Source organism: Plutella xylostella, chromosome 21 (assembly GCF_932276165.1).
Source record: "Plutella xylostella chromosome 21, ilPluXylo3.1, whole genome shotgun sequence".
Classification (NCBI taxonomy): domain Eukaryota; kingdom Metazoa; phylum Arthropoda; class Insecta; order Lepidoptera; family Plutellidae; genus Plutella; species Plutella xylostella.
Window position 1 is genome coordinate 10,119,013 of NC_064001.1, and position 21,919 is coordinate 10,140,931.

The window sequence follows — 21,919 nt, forward strand, 5'->3', positions numbered from 1 at the left end:
AGAAATTCGACCACCAAAAATGTACCACCTTTTGGATAAAATTGGTAAATTTGGATCCGTTTCTAATATATTAGAAGTCATGTCAGAATCACTCTAGAAGCAAACTTTCTTCTTCATCGTCTTGTCATGTCCGCACTCTGAGATGGTGGCCGAGAATAAACGAGCGGTCGATGATATCATCAGAAACAGGATATGAAGAGGATTTGAGAGTTGCGCTGTAGATGTCCTGCAGATTTAGCTGAGGGTCACAGAAAAATACAATCTTCCATCGTTTTCCGTAGATCTTATCAGGAACAAGAGGTGAAGAACCATCTATTCTGCAGCTGTACAGTCAGGGATTACGGGAATGTGTGTATACACACAGCTTCATAAGTAGTAACGAGCCGCCGATACGTAAGGAACAGGATAAAAAAGGGGTACCGTATTAAGTATTTATTTAGCGATTCGTTATTAATGTTATTGTTTAGAGATAAGTTATTAACTTTTATTATACATTAGGTGGTTTTGAAAAACATTGTTTCATTTTATTTTACCAACCAATAAATAAAGAGGTTCAATATTATCTAAGTACTTACCTACGTACATCTAGGTAAGTACAAGTCTAGGGTTTTATGAATCACACTGTCGTCAGTGACCGGGGATGTATGACAAGTGCCTTTTCCATTTATGCAGATTTGTCCAGTATTTCTGCATACCTCGAGCTTTAAAGTAAAGGTAAGCGTCTACCTGTCGGCATCGTACACAACAGACGTATTTCATTCAGTATTCTTTGCACGGCCGAATGGCGTAGTGGTTAGTGACCCTGACTACTGAGCCGATGGTTCCGGGTTCGATTCCCGGCTGGGGCAGATATTTGTTTAAACACAGATATTTGTTCTCGGGTCTTGGATGTGCCCGTAAAATGGCAATAGGCCCGCCCCCTATTACATTGGGACTAACATAACACTCTGGCGAAAAGTGGGTGCAGCAATGCACCTCTGCCTACCCCGCAAGGGAGTACATTAGTACAAGGCGTGAGTGCGTGTTTTTTTTATTTTTTATTTATTCTTTGCACAGAAATTCAAACGAGTACGTCCACTTCATCGGCTTTGCCGACGCCGTTTTTCCATACGTTTGGGCCGATACATACGTTACCGATAGTGGACGCTTACCTTAATACGGCAGTTCCTTTCGAAACAGTTCACATTCACTGAGACCTATAACGACGGGTGCATAATTGCTATTTTACATACATCTTCATTGGTCAACACTGTGGGACCCACATAAAAAATATCTAACATTTACATGCAAAATAGATCTTAAGCTAAAATGTAATAAGAGTTACTGGTGTGCTGGTAACATCTTTTGTATGGTGGCGTGTGGGAAGGAAGATTGCGTTAGATTACATACTTAATCCCATTGTTATATATGCGCGTTTTCTGGGCGTAAATTTTATCTTTCTGTACCTATGTAATCACAATCACTTCACACCAAGCTACGTAAAAATGCTATGACATTTTTTTAGTGCAATACCTACTATTGTAAATTTTCTGACGCCATTGTTGTGTAGGTATGAATGAAGACAGCTCCTTATTAGGTATGTCCAAATGTATTTTACGACCTTCATTATGCAATCATTACTTATTAGTTATTTATTCCACGTTATATTGTATTTTTATAACGACAAAAAAATCGTCATTAAACTAAACCAGTGTTTTTCAACCTGTGGGTCGCGACCCCCTGGGGGGTCGCGAAGCTTCTGTAGGGGGGTCGCCAGAGATCGAAATAACTGGGTATTTCAGTGAAAAAAACCATAAAGACAATTAATTTAATTAATATTTCTTGATATTGTATATATGATAGATCAGCGATCATTTATAGGTATTTTACTCAATCCTTGCGAGCATAGATTTTTATAGCAAACTACTACTAAATCTGGCCAAAATCTGTAGTTTTCCCGAGAAATCTTTTGTTGATACCTACAATTAGCTCTAGTCTACTATTACTTTATCTTGCCTTCCACAGTAAATTATTAAATTAGAGAAGGTTTTTTGATTGATTCAGGTCATGTTTGCTTTCAATGAATGTAGAAAATAATATTAACTTTCATAAAATACTACTCTGTGTAAAAAGTATCGGGATGGATCAATAAAACAAAAAATGATTGTTATTCATCCAAATTTATTTTACCACCTTCAAAGTATGCTCCTTCAAAAACGATACACATACGCCAACGAATTATCCAATTATCACAACATTTTTTTAAACGCTGTTTTCAGAGTTGTGTTTAGTGCTCGCGGCGATTTTTCCTATTTGTCTTCCATCGATTGTTAGTCAAAGTCATGTTGATTGTTTTCTTTGAATATCGTGGTGTTGTGCACTCGGAATTCTTGCCAGAAAGTCAAACGGTAGGAAAAGAATATTATTTGCGGGTTATGTGGAATTTAATACAACAAATTGGACCAAGAAGGCCAGATGTGTGGAAAAAAAACTAGAAAGATTTTCACCGCGATAATGCGCCTTCGCACAATGACCATCATTGTGAATGAATTTTTGGGCCAAAACTCAACAAATACCATCGAGCATCCACCATATTAACCAGGAATCACGCTTCTAGCTTATTATTTCCAAAACTCAAAATACCACTTCGAGGCACTGTTTTCAATCGATCGATAGAAGATAAAATTGGGAAATGTAAGGAAAAATCGCCGCGAGTACTAAACACAACTCTGAAAAATGCGTTTAAAAAAATGTTGTGATGATTGGATAATTCGTTGGCGTATGTGTATCGTTTCTGAAGGAGCATACTTTGAAGGTGATAAAATAAATTTGGATGAATAACAATCATTTTTTGTTTTATTGATCGAGTCCCGATACTTTTTACACAGAATGTATAATGGTTTCAAAATTACGTCTAAATTAATTATATTACTCTTTTCAGATTTTTCAAAGTGAATACAGAGGCTGTTAATAATAACAGAAATGAATTGTACAGGATGTTGCAAAATGGGTATTTTTTTCGCGAGTTTTGAAATTCTGATTTCATTTTCCGACTTAGATATACCATGATGCACATGTAGGTTTCGGCTTATATACTTATATATACCCTTTTTGCAACACCCTGTATTTAACATAACTAATAAGATACTTTGACTATATTTAGGACCTTTTAAATGGGCGCCAATAAAACAAAACCCATTTTTTTTTGGCCCCTTTATACATACCTAAATGTTTAAAAAAACCGAAGGGTCAAGGGGGTCGCGAAATATTTTTTAATACCAGGGGGGTCGCGTCATGAAAAAGGTTGAAAAACACTGAACTAAACAATACCTACGTCGCAATTTAAAATGTTTATTTTATACTAGCTGTTCCCGCGAGCTTCGCTTTGCCTTAAAAAGTTTCCCGTGGGAATTCCGGGATAAAAAGTATGTTCTTTCTCAAGGTCTAGACCATATGTATACCAAATTTCATTCAAATCCGTTCAGTAATTTTGGCGTGAAAGAGTAGTAGACAGATAGACAGACAGACACAGTTACTTTCGCATTTATAATATTAAGTTAGGATGCTCAACTCGACCGTATCAATGAATGACTTCTACCTACGAAGGATATTTTAGTCCTTTAGATGTTATACCTAAATAATAAATTAACAGTTATATTGTGGTCAAACACGGTTTAAAAATAAGTGCCAAACAAGAACAGGTATACTCCGATTCCGATATTGTTATGGAAATTCCCGCTGGGCGCACGCTTTTTCCCTTCAATTATCCATAAAAATACCTACACCATCTTGTGACGTCAAAACAAAACGGACATAAATAAAAATACTTTTGGTCAAGATGGAAACACAAGAAATCACATATTATTCCGTAAACTAATACATCTTCACCGCCAGAATGTGAACTTATCTTATATGAAAGGTAAGTAAGCGTATTAAGTATAGCACTAAGTACATAATATGTACATATATACTTGAAGAAATTTAGCGCTTTGTACTAGGGGGTCGCTGTAGCTTGGGAAACGAAGTTTAAAAAGCAACATGGATATTAAATTTTATAATGATTTCTGGTGAATCCCCATTTTTGCTGCGGCCCAACCATCCTAGTCAATACGGAACCCTTATGCTTAATCGTTTGTCCAGTTTTACACTCGTATATTTGTCCTGCGCTTCCTTATTTCGAAACAGTAGGGACAAAGACACCACGCCATGACGTTCATACTTCCTAATTCAACATGCTTTGTTCATCGTCATATGTTCAGTGAACTCGAGAATCTCATTAGTACCAAAAACATAAGCAGGATAACAACTCAGTGCAAGAAACATAATGATCAAATAAAAAGTGATGAAGTAGAAACAAAGTGCATACGGTTAACCGCTTGAATCACAATAGAAATATATTGTCGCGACTTCGGGACGCAAAAGATTAAGCAGTCAGTAACAATGTGCAAATCTAAAGCAAGCCTTATCGGTAAAACTGCAGTGGTGACTGGTGGAAGTTCAGGTTTTGGCTACGACACAGCAAGACTTCTTGCTGAAAGAGGCGCCAGAGTCATTATCGCCAGCCGAAGTGAAGCCAAGCTAGCCAACGCAACAGAAAGCATACGACGAAGCACTGGAAACGAAAACGTTGATTACAGACAATTAGACATGAGTTCGTTGACATCAGTCAGGCATTTCGCCAGTGAAACTCTCCTCAGTGAACAAAGACTGGACATTCTGATCAACAATGTCGGCGCTATCAATCTCCCTGATAAGCTCACGGAAGATGGCCTCAATACCATGATGCAGGTCAACTATTTCGGTGCTTTCCTACTTACGTATCTATTGCTGCCTTTTCTTATAGCGTCGGGTCCCAGTAGGGTTATAAATGTATCTGCAGCGACGATGTATGTAGGTACGATTGACTTTGATCATTTAAACGATGTGGAATACTGGTCACCGCTCAGCATACTAGCCAACTCTAAGCTGGCTACATCGTTGTTCACAGTTGAGCTATCGGAAATGATTAAATATAGTGGAGTGACAGCAAACAGTTTTGATCCTTTCGTGGTGGCGGATACGGGGATTCTGGACAACTTGGGGGTCTTCAAGGACATTGGTAAAGTGATAGTGAACAGTATAGGAAGACGGAGGGAGGACGTGGCCAATGAGATAGTGTTTATGGCGTCTGACCCGAGTCTGGAGCGTGTGACGGGGAAACACTTCAAGTTCTGTAGGTCCTGGTTCAACAGCTGGCTGGCTGAGGATGTGCAGCTCAGGAGGCGACTGTGGACAACCTCTAAGGAACTGGTGAAGGTGAAGCCCAGTGAGGAGTGGGATGAAAGTGGTAAAAGACAGGACTGCCTGTAATAACGTTATTTTCATAAGACATTTAATTATATTTTAATAATATTGGACAGTGTTTTAAAATAAATGAAAACAATAAGTACATTATAATTTATGTATTGACGTTGGTATTTTTTTTTGTTTGTAGTATAAGAACTTTGATTTATAGACAGTATTAACTAATAGTTTAGAAACATAAATGAAAGAAAACCATTATTTAAACTTTATTAAGTACCTACTTTGTCATAAGATCGTTTCTTGAATATAAGTACTTCAACAATATAGCAAGTACTTATGTGGGTACCTAAGTACCCATATCCGATAAAAACGAAGGAATGCAATAACAACAGGTTAGTGACCTTTTCCTTGTATTAAGTGGTTATAATATGACCTTAAGGTGACAGTCATGTATTTCTCTAAGGTATATGTGTTTTAAACCATTCTATAGGAATTCTAATCAAGCATAGTACATACAACTATATTTTCAAAAAAATTATAATATTTTATTACAAGGTCCAAAATTATTGTCTATACGTCAGAACCTGTTATCACATTATAATAGGACATTGAGTGTGTGACCTTATTAACACAGCCTTGCCATAATGTGGTTATGGGTACCTCATACATACACATCTAACAACAAAACAGATTTAGTATATTATTAAACAACATTAGCAACGCACGCACTTTCAAAAATTGTTAATTAAAATCAAAACGTAAATCGGATCAGCCGTTTGGGACCCTACGCTGCCACAGACAGATACAGATACACAGGCGTATTAAACTTATAACAGCCCTCTTTTTTCGTCGGCGTTTAAAATGAGAAGAGATGAGTTATGGAAGTGCGACACGGACGTCCGCATCGAGGGTAAAGTGGCGGTGGTGACGGGCGCCACGGCCGGCACCGGCCTCGAGGTGGCCAAGAACCTGGCGCGGCGCGGGGCCCGCGTCGTCCTGGCCAGCCGGAGCCCCGGCAAGCTCGCCGCCGCCCGGGACTCCATCGTGCAAGCTACAGGAAACACCAACATCGTCACGAGACAGATGGACTTCGAATCACTCGCTTCTATCAGAAACTTCGCCCAACAAACAATTGCTACAGAACCCAGGGTGGACATGCTTATTAATAACATCGGAGCGGTAGGGTTGGAAGACAAGCTGACGGCTGACAATCTTCAGTTGACCATGCAGGTTAACTACTTCGGGTCGTTTCTGCTGACGTTCTTGCTGTTCCCGCTACTGAAGAGTTCAGCGCCAAGTCGGATAATCAACGTGTCGTCACTAGCCGCCCTGCTAGGGGTGGTAGATCTCGACCACTTCAATGATGTAGGGCGGTATTCCAGCTTTGGTTACTACTGCAACGCTAAACTAGCCGACATTTTGTTCACTGTGGAAATGGACCGACGGATGAGAGCGGCAGGGGTGAGCGGCGTGAGCGTCTACAGCATGGATCCTTCACTAAATAAGTCGAACTTTTTCAGAAACTACGGTGGTCATATTGAGACGTTTTTCAACGCAGCGCTCCGTAGATTTGGAAGGAGAACAGATGTGGTGGCGAAACTTCCCGTGTACTTGGCAGTGGATCCGAGGTTTGAAGGACAAAGTGGGAAGCATTATAGGGACTGTGATGAGTTTTACAGCAGCTGGTATGCGAGTGACAGTGAGTTGACTGCGGGGCTGTGGGAGGAAACGAAACGACTGGTGAATATAAGTTCTAGTGAAGATTGGGAGATATAAATCGATGAATTGTTGTGTAGACGTAAAATACATACCTACCCACCTAAATAAAAGGTACCTATACCTAAGCTAGCATGCATAGGTACCTATGAACCCACCAGTTTTCAGTAGTTTAGAAACCTAGCTTAACCCAGCGAGCGTTAGTAAAGATGAAAATTTATTGTGTTATAAAACCCATCTACATTGAATTGTTTTGAACCTACCTACCTCTACCTCTACCACCCACTACCTAGCTTTAGTATAGGTTTCACTAGTTTAACAATAATACTGCAACTCTAGAACAGAACTTCACGAAAGCTATAAGTCACCCTAATGCACTCGTGACCAATGAAAAAGTTCCAGTGACATAATGGAAAAATGGCAGCTGGAACTTTTATTGCTTGCAAGAGTATTTGTCTCAGGCAATGAATTTAAATCGTGTATTATAGATGTAGAGAATGAATGATGTGATTAATAATGACTTGACCTTTACCAAGGCCCACAAGGATGATTGTTATATATAATTATCTTTTAATTGATATATTTAATAATAATAATTTCTTTATTCAGATTACTAAGATCTTATTTTGTTAGTAGACATATTAAAATAAGTTTAGTACCTATTGAATATCTATAATAAGTACTTACATTGGTTCTGATTAAATTATTTAATTAAACAAATCCTGCCTCGCATTTACCTATTGTAATACCCCGTATAATATTTATTTATGACGACACGGTTTTAAATAATATTTATATGAATAAATACCTAAGAGACGGTAAATGAGTGCATTAAGGGCCCGCACAGGGTGACGTGCCGCGCCAATTTTGGGTTTTCAATGCTCTTCACACAGCACACGCAGTGACACGCACACATGTAAGTTTGCACAGTGGGTCGATAAACTTTTACTCGCCAACTTTATTGACAATTATGTTCAAGTACATTTTGGGTGATTTTAGGGTAAGTAAGTATAATTCTTACTTACACTGGTAGGCACCAGGAAAGAGTAGAAATTAATAGGGATGCCACTTTACTCTATACTCGGAAGTCTCGGAACCCGATTAGCTTTCTCAAACAAATGTGGTATTTACTTGTAGAAAGGTAACTAAAAGTATTAAAGTGTAGATAATAAGTTTCGGGCATCCTCCAGCCAACTGAACCCCGACGACAAAGCAAAGTAAATACATAGTGTCGCAAAAGGGCTATACTAAGCCAAAAGGGGATGACTCAAGGGGTCATTCTGAACAAATTTTGTTCTACGAGATTTGCAAATTCGCGAAAAAAAATATTCGTTTTCCATGGTAAAAAGTCACATGTCCAACAAAGTTTCTATGAAAAAGGTTTTTTTTTGTTAATTTCCAAAACTCGTAGAGCAAAAGTTCAGAATGACCCCCTGTCTTACTCCTTTTTACCCTACTGCCGAAGGAGGAGGGTAATGTTTTTTGATTGTATGTATGTATATATGTATGTTTGTCTGTTTCTTTGTTCCCTCCTGTAGCCTAAACGGCTTGATAGATTTTGATGTATGAGGTATTGTTAGAAGCGTATTGATGGCGCGATGGCTATAGGCTATGTGACGTTCCATTAAAATGTACATAGCGCCCTCTTGAGGACATAACGTGATGATCGAAAAAATAATAATTCAACTTTGCCGTGTAAGGTATCAAATGAAAGGACTTGATTTTCACATTACAAAAATATGCATATTGAAGGTATTTAAATAACAACACCAAAATTATTTAAAAAAAAAATGATCATGAACTACCTACCGACGTAAAATTTCATAAAATAAAAACAACTAAAAAGTTACAAATAAAAAAATACAATTATAAAAAACTAAAAACCTGACTGTACGCTAAAAACATGAAAACGAGTCCCAATGTTAATGGAAAGTATCGCAGGCGGGGACCAACTTGACCGCCACTCAAGGCCGTTTTCTAAGTAACATTCAGCTAAATGGTGAACCCTCTGCTGGTATAATTTGTTTATATACCGCTTTTTCAATACCTGTAAGTACGGTGGCCTGCGCCTAAAAGTATACAGGCGGAGATTTTAAAATAGCGATCTCAAGCTCACATGCTGCTCAAGCACATCCACATAAACACCACTGCTACACACATCACTCACAACACGTCCCCGGATTTATAACAGATGTAGCAGGTCCCTTCATCATCAGGGATCGCTATTTTAAAAACTCCGCCTGTATACTTTTAGGCGCAGGCCACCGTACATTTTTTGGCAGCATAATATTTTTACTTAATTTTAGGGTTTCGAACGTCAAAAGAAAAAAAGCAACCGTTATAGGATCTCTTTGTTGTCCGTCTGTCTGACTGACTGTCTGTCACCGCCCTTTTTCTCAGAAACGGGTAAAGATATCAAGCTTATATTTCGCATAGATGGGGAGTACCCCAAAAAAAATATTATGGTACTCCCTGTCCCACACAAGTAAATTGGGGCTTATATTTTTTCCAGTTATTTTGATGTGTATCCTTTTTTTTTCTTTGTTGTTTTGTATAAGTATGTGTTTCTTTTCTTTAAATCTGTATTTTTTTTGTTGTTGCTGTCTATGTGTCGAAAAAATCAACATCTATCGTTTGTTTTTTTTGTGGCTACTGTCTATAGAAGAAATTCCGTCATTGACAATTTTACGTTACGAATTTATTTTTATTTATTTTATTTTTATTTTTACATTTTCGTGGAGAATCAACAGCATTTTGTTAATAAATAATTATTACTTATGAACACATAACAACTTGATGCCATTAACAGAATGAACTTAGTAAACCCAGTAAACCTAACACATCCAGAGGAAAAACAAAATCTCTTTCTCTCTCTCTGAAAAACATACTTAATAGCCCAAACTCGATGCTTTTAGCTATTAACATCTTTGAAATAAAATTGAGCCACCACCGTGTTACTGCCCTCATCAGATCCTCACGAGACCATACCTCAATCAGCACCAAGAGACTGTATTTTTGATCCCTAACCTAATGTTCGTGCGTATTGTCATCACTTAGATCCATTCGCTATATTCCTGCTCCTCATCAGACCTTTACGAGACTGTAATATCACGAGAATATTGCACACTATCTAATTTAATTTAGTGTATTGAATATACTGGAAGAATTATGCTTCCTCAATTTCAAATCAAATTATGTTGGTGTCATAAAAGTTGAAAAAGTGCAATGACAACCAATGTGCAGTGATTTTGTATCTGTACACGATAAGATCGCGAGCTGTCAGTGCTGCCTAAACCGACGTGACCCTTCTTTGGAGGCCAGCGGCCAACTGAGTCAAACGTCACTTGTGTTTATGATTTTATAACACAGAAAGCCGCCATAGATATTTGTATGAAGATTTGAGGAAAAAAATTGCTCAAGTTTGGGATTAATTTACACAAAATAAGTGTGTGTTTATTAAAAAACAAGGTATTTAGCGCCTAGTCCAAGCCTTTAACTTTATAATATGATAAAAATCATATGAAAATTCTTTATAATTACGACACAGTTGTTACAATACGGGAGTGTGATTGACTGGTTTTTCTTGATATTCTGAAATTAATTTACAGTTATCCATAATCATTTACTTAAATTCGAATGATTCAGCACCTAGCTAGACTCTTCAACTACCTGTGTGATTTTTTTCAAGGCTGTAGAGCATCATTTACTACATAATTCTATGACAATGCCAACCCTCGATTCCCTATTGCAGACCCTTAAATATGTGTAATAATATGTAAATTACCTAACTGATGTGCATCCTATCTTATGTGATTCAATTAAAGAAACTACCTACTAATTCTACACAAATGCGCCCAAATAGCATTCAATGATTTGTGTATAGGTATTTAAAATTCACAATGATACGTTTTAAAAAATTCAAAAAAATACCCCAACATCAAAACAACAGCGACACATATACACGAGATACTATGCTCTTAATTCATACGCCCTAAGGATAAATTATGAGCTGCAAGTTTTTTGCTTATCCACTATAACTTACGCAAGACGAATATAAGCAGTCCTATGGGGTCAGTCTTGCTTACTAAAAACTCACTGCTACGCTAACCACGACTTTATGTTAAACGCACGGATTATATTACAGCGGCCGTCAATTTTTTACGAGTTTGTAACCCTCCTAATGACATGTCCAAATCATTTTGTGAGAAGCACAACTTCCGTGTTACGCAAACACTAAAAGGATTCTGCGGTGAGTCTGTCTGTTTGTTTCTCCGCCGTCCATACTAACTTGTTCGTTTCTAAGATGAAATTTCTTTCGGAAGTAAAAGATTGAAGAGCCACGATGCACTGCAATGGGATTACATTGGTAACGACATTTGTTATAAAACTATTATTTTATCAACATCATCTAAAAACATGGAGGGTTAAGTTTCTAAAACGATCTCGAAACTATTTTTTATATAAGCACGAAACAAAATAATTATGAGACTTGTCGATTCACAATTCAATTTGTTTGGTTCTACCGGAGGGTTCTACACATAAATTACGCCTTCATACGTTTGACGTTTCTTGGATTCGGACGTTGGAATCAAAGAGTCAAATTGTTGGAGATCGCTACACTGAACTTTCTTTTACGGTCTGCGTTGAATTCTTTTATATGAAAAAAGCGTAATGAGCACATAATTTATTTCAAATGAACTGTCCATACTTACATTGAAATCTTAATAAACAGCGGGTCAGTACGTTCAATTTCGATTGGTTATATTTTAAGCCTTGTGTAAATAATAATGACTTGCGTTTCTTAAGTGTGGTTGTTAAAGAAACATAATTACATATTTTATAAAAACTTAAAACCTACGCATGTTTAGCAGCATAATAGGTACTTATATATATACAAACTTGTATTTTATCATTTTAAAGTAGGTACATGCATGTGTGTTCGTCGACTGAGAGAGTGACCCCCCAGGTCATTGCACCATATCTTTATTGTAGAGCTGCCTATAATATTAATTGTTATAAACAGTACAGACGACTAAAGAAGTTAATAATAATTATAATATTTCACTTTTATATCACGCTCACTCTCTTTGGGCTACATTAGAAGTATACCCGACTAAAGTTGTATAAAAATAATGTATGAATAAGTACTAACATAAATATAATCTGTGTCCCTGAAAGTATCGTGCAAACGTACCAGGGAAAATAGAAATAAATATAATTTCCCTAAATTGTTCAGCACGCACCGCTACCAAAAGCGTTATAATTATAATAACTAATATGAAATCTTGAAAAATAAACATGACGTTTTGTTTATTCATTAGTAGGCATATTGACCCAAACGTATGATACTTAAGTATTTTTTTATGAATAAAGTTAAGTAATCCTGAATAAATATTTTTATTTCATCCGACGCACAACTCTGCTGTTGTAAAAAAATCATTGTCAGTAGTCTAATGTTACCAAATGTTAGTGTCTCATGAATGCCGTGGTTACTTCTCCCTTTGGCTGACTGTACCTGGTGAATTACACTATTTGTTAAGCTTGAGATGGCAACGTTGTAACTTTCAATAACCCACTAAACTATTAATGGGTTACTTTTAGTTTCGCTCGGCCTTGTACGGATTTAGCTTTAGTGTTGATTGGTTAAGATGTTGGGCGTCTGGTTCAAAGGTTACAGGTTGCGTTTAGTATCAATTTTATTTGATATAAAAAGAGAAAGATACGGCACAGCACTCCCTTATAAGAAATATGCATTTGATTCAAATAAAGGTCAAATATTATTAATAATAAACTATGTTATTTCAAAATTATGTCCCCATCAATATTTTTGATTATAATTTATTATTCAGCAAGTAATTAATTGTTGAAAAGTAGAAAAAACCTGCGGTAAGCACAAACATTACAAATGTCACGAATTTTCTTAGGGCGGAACGGAAGTGACGTAAAACTCTAGTATATGTCAATCTCAGAATAATCTATGCCCATAGAACTATAGAACTGAGCGTAGGCGCAACTAGCGAGAGTCATATTATTCTAAGCCGTGAAACAAGAGTGTCAAGTCACACTTTGCGCGCCATCATGACGGGTGTTTTATGTGGTCGTGTCGGTTACTAATTTTTAACTTTATTTAAAATACCTTAAATAACTTCTTTTGGGGTTGATATTTTTTTACTATATTCAAGCGATGTAAAACTATTGAATAAGGATATAAAAAAATATATGCATATTCCCTATTGTGCCTGCAATAAAAATCTAATGACTACTAATAAACTATAGTACCTATACATGTTACCTTCTTTTACCATTTCAGTTAAAGTGATGAAGCTACGACGATTTCTTTCAGAATGACCAAGCTAGTTAGATTAATTCATTTACAACCTTAGACCTAGCCTAGGCTAATGTACAAACCTATTTTTTCACACTTCAGAGAAAGTGCATTGAGCCTTACAATACAGAAAGCCTACCATTATCTTAGATTTCTCTTTCAGACTGAACAAAGGTGGTCTAACAAATGCATTATTACTGAACAATAAAGATCGTATCTTCGAAGTGTAATGCGTATATGTAAGTAGGTATGTACTATACTATATGTAGGTATACATAATATTAAGAAAGAGTATCTGTACGAGCATCTTTTATAGCCGTGTTTTATTGAATTGAGCCATTCAGAATGTATGAGCGATGTTATTAAATAATATGTATAGGTACATAAGTATTCTGTTTAATTATCTCAGTTGACTATATAAAAGTATAAACTACTTATATGAAAGTACTTTAAATATTTTAAAAGATTATTTTACTTTAAACTAACTTTTCGATTCCCCATACTAAACGAACGGTAATAAAAGTCAGTATAAGTTATACATATTATTACAATTAAATTAGGTATTTCAGGAATGATTTTTATTTTGTAATAATATAATATCTGTATTAGTAATTTCAAGCACAGGATAATTTATAATAGGGAATATGCATTTGTTTTTTTTATTCGAAAGTTTATACAGGATGTTGCAAAAAGGGTATACTAAGCCGATATCTACATGTGAAGCATGGTATATCTAAGCCCGAAAATGAAATCAGAATTTCAAAACTCGCGAAAAAAAAATCATTTTCCATAGAAACTTTGTTGGTCACGTGACTTTTTACTATGGAAAATGTTTTTGTTTTCGCGAATTGTCACGACATGTAGATTTTGGCTTAGTATACCCTTTTTGCAACACCCTGTATACTACTAGTGCGAGCGCTATATCCACGCTAGTCTAAATGCAATCCGAAATCTGACTACGTATTTATATACATATACGCTAAAGTTCTGTTAAGGCTATCCCCATCACTCGTCCATCTTGACCTCTCAAGGCACAGGTCACTAATATTCTCATTAACTCAAGTAGGTACATCACATTCACCGCTCACTGAATGTCATGAAATAAGTTAACAGCTATCAAGTGAATCTATCACTACATGGCGCCCTAATGTCTGATTAATATACCTACTTCCAAAATTAACCTATCACTATCACTTTCAATTTGATAAGTCTAATAAATTAGTGTAGGACGGAAAATTTCAGTTTCAGTTTAGCATATTTTGTGTGAAATATAGAGTGTACGAGTATATTTTGCATTGTAGTCCTGATAAAAGTCAGTCACATAGTCTGTCACTTGATTCAATAATATACTGTACATTTTCCAGCTCCATTGCCACGATTGCAAAGTGATAGTTATTATGTTTATAGATGAAAAAAGCAAATAATGAAGCCACCAGCTTAATATACAAATTAGTGAAACAGACATTTATAAGTGACGGTGAGTGTTGATTCGATAGTTACATAATTTATGCTTGTAAGTATCTATAATTTATAAACAATCCAGAAATAGTTATATTCTTTGCATCCAAAACTTTACATCCATCAAAAATTTATTTAGTAGTATAATATTTTTTTTTTATAAAATACGCAATAGCAGTAAAGTTCATTCAAAGTCGTGTCGTCTCATGCAAAAGTCCTCTATTAGCATATCGCAACAACAAGTCGTGCGGATCATACCAATTAACTATCAGATTTATTTACATTTCATTAAAATTCTTAATTTAGAATTGGATATTTTTTGTTTTATTAACGACCCGGCCTTTTACCTTTTAAACTCCTCTCAAATTATGTTCATGTGGTCATCACTTGATTCGCAATACAAGGAAGTGTTAATTTCTATTTGCTCATACATATTGCATGGATATAATGTGCTTCGTGTGATCGTGCAAAAACCTATAAAGATAATATTGCACAGAATATTGCTCTCGCTAGTTAAGAAACTTCGTTTTTATAGTAAAAGCTGAAAGAATATCCTTTCATCCAAATAACCAACTATGTGCGTCATTTCATTTCATAATATTTCAAACATGGATGAAAAATTTGAATATGTTTGTTGATACTTGGCAAGTTCAAGCATCATTCAAGGTTACAAGTCTGAGGAGAATATTTATATGATGGCATCAGCTGATTCTCTCAAAAGGCCACGAAGAAATATGCATTAATAAACATACATATTATGTGGAAACCTACTACTTATTCCCAAGTATATGAACCCTTATTAGCCTTGACTCGATGTGAGCGTAAACAGCTGTCAAGGACAAACCGTAGGCGAATCCAGTGAACTCTATAAGCGAATGAAATATTTCGTCACTATTACTATCGTTGTTCGATATTCGACTCACAACAAACATGACAACCGGATAGCGCAGTTGTTACTGACTTTGTCTACTGTGCCAAAACTCCCAGGTTCGACGCCCGACCGGGGCAGATATTTGTTTGGACCGATGTCTTGAGTGTGGAATGTTTGTGTTGTTTGTCATGTATTACATAGTCAATACCCCGACACACCTTCTAATACGTAGGGAAAATAAGACGCATATAAAACATGTGTGAAAGTATGACCTATCATTTCACTTTCATAGAAATAAATATACTACATAACAAACAATGTTATTCACTGCACTTTTCTAATATAATATTATATTATATACTAGCTGTTGCCCGCGAGCTTCGCTTCGCCTTAAAATTATTTTGCCGTGGACTACTCCCGAACTACCTACCCAATAACATGCCATGGTGGTATTAAATTAGATGAAAGTTGACAAATAAGTACGAAGATACTTGACTAAAAATGATTTTCATGACTTCATTGAGCAAAGACTTGTATAGCAATGGCAGAATAGTCATTTATAAATGTTTAATTTCAAGCATCTAACTTATGCAGTTTTGGTTTTTTTCATACTACTTATTTTTTTTCACTTTAACTCCCATTTTTCAAAACAAAACCATAACTTTACTAAGGTGTGCAGACATGTTAGATTGAAAACATCTAGGTATCTTGCAATATCCTATTGTAACTAAGCTTTACGGCTGTTTTAACAGCATGCAGATTTCATCACGCACGTGGGATAGTACGCCATTTTCCCGCATCTCGTGTGCATATTCCACGAGTCACAATGAATACTTGTATGAACGCGTGCGGGGAAATCCCGCGTGCGTGATCAAATCCGCATGCTGTTAAAAACAGCCTAAGTTAATGCCGAATTTCAACCGCTAACTCCGGTTTTTGTGGGAAAATACGGTACCTAAGCTACGTCCCTTCCTAATTTCAAGTGCCTACGCTACGTTTAGCCTGTGCGTTGTCAGTCATGGGAATTCCCTATAGAAAATCTCTGCATATTTTCCTAAAACACCTACGTAATAAGTTTCATGGTTTTATCTTCAAAAATGACGCATAAGAACCAAATGACAATGAATGAAACCTCGTATTGAAAAGTACAGTCGTTAATGGGGTTGTTTTCGAGGACCCTAAAAACTTACTGCAAATACATACAAACTATAAGTACATTAGCTAAAATCAAACCATACCGCGATCTATATCCGATCCGACAACGCCATCTAGGAGCGGACATAGCTACTATATAAATTAAACTTCTAAAACTCAACACCCATAAAACTTTCAACCCCTATATTACACCCCCACACTGGGTTTTTTTTATATGCTAATTATTATTTTTTTGTGATTATGTAGTGCCTAAATACAAAATATAATGTTTTTATCTTCAAAAATGACGAACTTCATACAAAATATGAACACCTATTTCATCCACTTACAGATCGAAGTTTCAAAAACGCTAGAACAAAATGTTTAATTATTGCTCATCAAGTGCTTAAATATAAAGTTTATTTAAAAAAAGATCTACCCCGGCCGGGAATCGAACCCGGGACCTTCGGCATAGCAGTCAGGGTCACTAACCACTACGCCAGTCAGCCGTAGTATTTTTATCTTTTAAAATTAAGTATTCGCATACAACTTTTAACCCCCCCTTTTAACCCCTTACAACCTCCGTTTCGCAATAAAAAGTAGCCTATGTTCTTTCTCAGGGTCTAGACCATATGTATAACAAATTTCATTCAAATCCGTTCAGTAGTTTTGGCGTGAAAGAGTAACAGACAGACAGACAGACAGACAGTTCCGGATATAACCAACAGATGGCACTAAAAGCGCAATACAGAAAGCTTGTATGGAACCGAGGCGAATTAATATGAAGATCCTACATCGCGGTATTAAAGTTTTTCAGTTGTCTGAAATAAATACATAACCTAATTTGTTAAATCTATTCTATAGTAGGAGAGTCAGACAGTGACTTTCGCATTTATAATATTAGTTAGGATTAGTTAGGATAGTTAGGATTAGTACCGAATATTATACATTATACAAGTTTATCAATATGCGAATAACCGGTGGTGTCTGTATCTGGTTTATGGCGCCAAAATACCCAAATAGCAAAACCAGTCTATATGTGCAGTATATTTAGTCGGGGCTATGTTTCATGAAAATTGGTTCAGCCGTTCTAAACGCTGTGTACGATCATTTCTGATTTGTCACAACTGTTGGAGATTATTACAACGATCTAATCAAACGGATATGTAAATGATTCAATAGATATATCCTTTAGTCCTTTGTACAATTTTATGGTCCACTTGACCATTGCGAATGCAGTCTAACCTTTATTAAAACTGTCCCATTGTCTTAGTATTGCAACATGTTATGTCACCATTTTGCGCCGTGGGGTATGGAATATAGAACAGCTATACACCTAACATATGTATATACCTAACACCATAGGTGCCATTCAAATAAATTCAATAATGTTTATGTGTTCTACAATCACAATATGCTGCATACAAATGAACGAAAGTAAGTAAAGGACATACAGTAACTCAAAAGAAAACCGTAATTTGCCATCGATATAGTAAGTGGTAGTGGCTGGATGTGGAAGGTTAGGAGTTTAGGACAGAGTGTCGGGGAGCTCCTTCAAAGAGGCCTATGTCCAGCAGTGAACGATAACGGGCTGATGATGATGATGATGCCCTGAGGAGCGATGTAGTGGCCGTGGTGATGACACCAGGTATCACATGAATGCTGCCGTCGCAGGAAGGTTACTCTAGCCAGATTTTTAAAAATAACGAACAAACGATAGCTGCCACGCGTATGTTTAATACAGTATACAATACAGCGTTTCATCAAATAAGATATCTGTCACAAAAACTACCCTAATTCAAATACACTCACGGGCAATGAAAAGGTTCCACTGAGAAAAGCACCAAATTACTTCTATGAGGAAAGCGTTAGCTTAATGCTGTCTTCTGCAACATTGAAGTACATTTAACAGAGCATCAGGATATTACCAACGAAATTCGGTAATAGTTTGTTCCAATTTTAAATTAAATCTTTGAAAAAATTGGGGTCATTTGTTGTCGAAATTTTGTGAGTGGAACTTTTTCATTGCCCGGCAGTGTATAATAAGGGTTTTGACAGATGTCTTATTCGGTGAAACGATCTATAGCAGTTGGTGCAGCAGCGAGCGTTTAGAAACTGAGTATTTCGTAAGCTAGAGTAACCAATCCATGCGCGTGCCCACCATGGTCTATTCCTAAGCAAGTTTGACCCGCCCTTGAATACAGCCATGCTAAGGTTGCAAACCAAATGTAACCTTTGTTACATACAACTACCATACTTCTACCATTTTGACGCGATTCGTATGCAACCTACGCCAATACCGTATGCATTGACCTAGTAGAAAGTTTAGAATTGAAAAACATTTCTAAAACGATAAAAAATTAAATGGTTATTTAATTAATTTGCAATCTCTTGGCGTATATTCTTAAATTATGAATTTGAATTTAATAAGTTCTACGTCTAAAATTCCGCGAATTTTTATTATTTTGGTTATCTAACGCTCAAACTCTATCGCTTATTAAACAACAATAAATAATTGGCATACATTTTTTATTGTTGTTTCTCATTTATAGCAAGGCCATATATGCCAAATGGCCAAATGTACATAATGGCCGTCAAAATGTAGATATACTTACCTTTTACCTATATATACGTTCGGCGTACCCTAGCTGGGTAGTCCAAGGGTAGTCAGATTAAAAACTAATCTGACTGGCTAGTCAGCGACCTGATAAGAAGAAGAAATTAAAGTGCAATGAGAATATGAAATAGACACAGAAAGGTCAGAAAGTATGGATGTGGTAATAAAAAAATTATCAAAATTGAAGTAACAATCTAGCGCATCTACTCTGAGTCCTAATGAACGAACTTTACAACGGCTAACCATTTCACATCCAATCAAGATCAGCGCCAGTGACCTAGATAGTCTTTAAGAAGACTTTAAACTAATGAGCGCTTTTGAGAAACGTAATTACTAATGAGATAAAAACGAGGCCTATGGCTTTTGTAATGAAGATTGTGCACGTAAGGCCTGTTGCTATGCCCAAGGCCTATCTAGTCTTTACAGAACCCTCAGTCCTTTCATAAAGAGAAGGAATTACTATGTACATTTGAGTTGGTGCTAGTAGAGCACTTAGCTATGGTACCAAAACGCCACCATCATCTATTCTATTCTATTCTCTGTGGGGGTGTAAGTACCTGCACCTGGCTCTCTCGAATGGAACCTTTGTGCATATCTCCAAGGTCTAAAAGCTTGGACCATTTCCCACCACGCTGGTCCACTGCGGGTTGGTGGGTTCACATATCTAGATGTGCTAGATCTAGATATGCTGGTTTCCTCACGATGTTTTCCTTCACCGTAAGAGCGATGGTATACATTGTACTTAGGTTAAAAGAACTCATTGGTACATGTCAGCGCCGGGATCGAACCCGCATCTCTGGCGTGAGAAGCGGGCGCTTACCCGACTGAGCTACCACCGATCAACGCCAACATCATCATAAATAGCATAACTAACCACAATGAATTGTTAATATCAAAAGCAATCAAAATTGAAAAAATAACTCTGCTAGATTATTGATGTGAACCTTAAAATGCATTGCACTAATTTCAAAACGGCTGTACGCAACTATGCATGCATGTACTTTAGAAACAAAATTGCAGTGAGCGCCAAAATACTGTGAATGAGTCACGCTATTATTAAACATTATTTAGAGTAATGGTGCATTATGCTAACTGTAATAGGCACTTTAGGAATATAATTTGGCAAAATGAAACACTTAGTCAAAAAACTTACGTTAGATGTATGTAACATTAGATATTGAAAAAAATACATAGTGGAAGTTGATACAGAGTTATTGTTGAGATCCTATAAGGCTATGGCTATAATATGTAATAACTTTCCAGATATGAAGATGCCAATGTGAATGGATGATTATAATAATGTTCATAGTGAACCACGAATTTCTACTTAAAGTAGCTAAGTATCCAGTGCTCATTATTTTAAACCAAAACCGTTTTAAATATAACTAGGCACTGTTTATTAGGTCTAGCAAAGTCAAAAGTCAAAGTCAAAGTCAAAATTTTTTATTCATCGTACAAATATAAAATTTTCTGATGAACGTCAATTTTTACAAATTACTCTCCGTTCGGATAAGGGGGGGCTCTTTCTGTCTAAGGAGAAGAACGGAGGCAAGAAACTCCTGAGCCATCTTTTAAAAAAAAGACTTAAAACTAGTTAGTATACAATACATATAAGCTTAATAATAATTATTATAATAATATGAGCAGAGCTAACTACTTATCACAGCCATGCATTAACGTCCTCTAAGTAATCATCAATTTTATAATAAGCTTTTTTACTGAGTTTCTCTTTAATGTAACACTTAAACTTATTCTCTGGCATTTGAGCAACTTCTGCTGGAAGCTTATTATAAAATCTAATACAGTACCCTAAAAACGATTTATTAACTTTCGCCAGACGCATCGCTGGAAAAGCCAGCTTATGCTTGTTCCTAGTATTAATGTCATGATTACTGCCAATTGTATCAAAAGTTGAAATATTCTTTCGTACATACATTAAATTGGAAAAAATGAACTGACATGGAACTGTAAGGATGTTAATTTCTTTAAATAGTTCTCTCAATGAATCCCTGGAACCAAGTTTGTATATAGAGCGGATGGCTCTTTTCTGTAATACAAATATAGTCTCAATATCAGCGGCCCTACCCCAAAGCAAAATGCCATACGACAATAAGCTGTGGAAATAACTAAAGTAAACTAATCTGGCGGTTTCAACGTCGGTCAGTTGTCTAATTTTCCGTACAGCAAAAGCTGCCGAGCTCAACCTTCCAGCCAATTTGGCAATGTGAGGTCCCCACTGTAACTTTGAATCTATAGTCATACCAAGAAAGACAGTATCATCAACTAGGTCCAATTTATTCCCATCTAGAATAATGTTAGTATCGCATTGTCTAACATTCGGCAGTGTAAATTTAATACATTTCGTTTTCTTAGAATTCAATAAAAGATTATTTACGGTAAACCAATCGTGTATGTCAGATAGAATAGAATTAATTTCATAAAAAATATTTTCACTTCTTTTAACTTTAAAAAGCAAAGAAGTATCGTCAGCAAATAAAACTATATTAGTCAATTTTTCAACCATAAAAGGCAAGTC

General features: G+C 36.2%; 2 protein-coding genes across 2 annotated transcripts; both read left to right on the top strand.

Moving 5' to 3' along the window:
- Positions 1–4,149: 4,149 nt before the first annotated feature.
- LOC105384747 (retinol dehydrogenase 13) lies at positions 4,150–5,427 on the top strand. Its single transcript, XM_011555024.3, has one exon. It carries the CDS (start codon positions 4,420–4,422, stop codon positions 5,326–5,328), a length of 909 nt encoding a protein of 302 aa, XP_011553326.3. The 5' UTR covers positions 4,150–4,419; the 3' UTR covers positions 5,329–5,427.
- An 82-nt stretch (positions 5,428–5,509) lies between these two features.
- Positions 5,510–7,238, top strand: LOC105384746 (retinol dehydrogenase 13). The gene has a single exon (XM_011555023.3). It carries the CDS (start codon positions 6,124–6,126, stop codon positions 7,036–7,038), a length of 915 nt encoding a protein of 304 aa, XP_011553325.3. The 5' UTR covers positions 5,510–6,123; the 3' UTR covers positions 7,039–7,238.
- Positions 7,239–21,919: the final 14,681 nt, after the last annotated feature.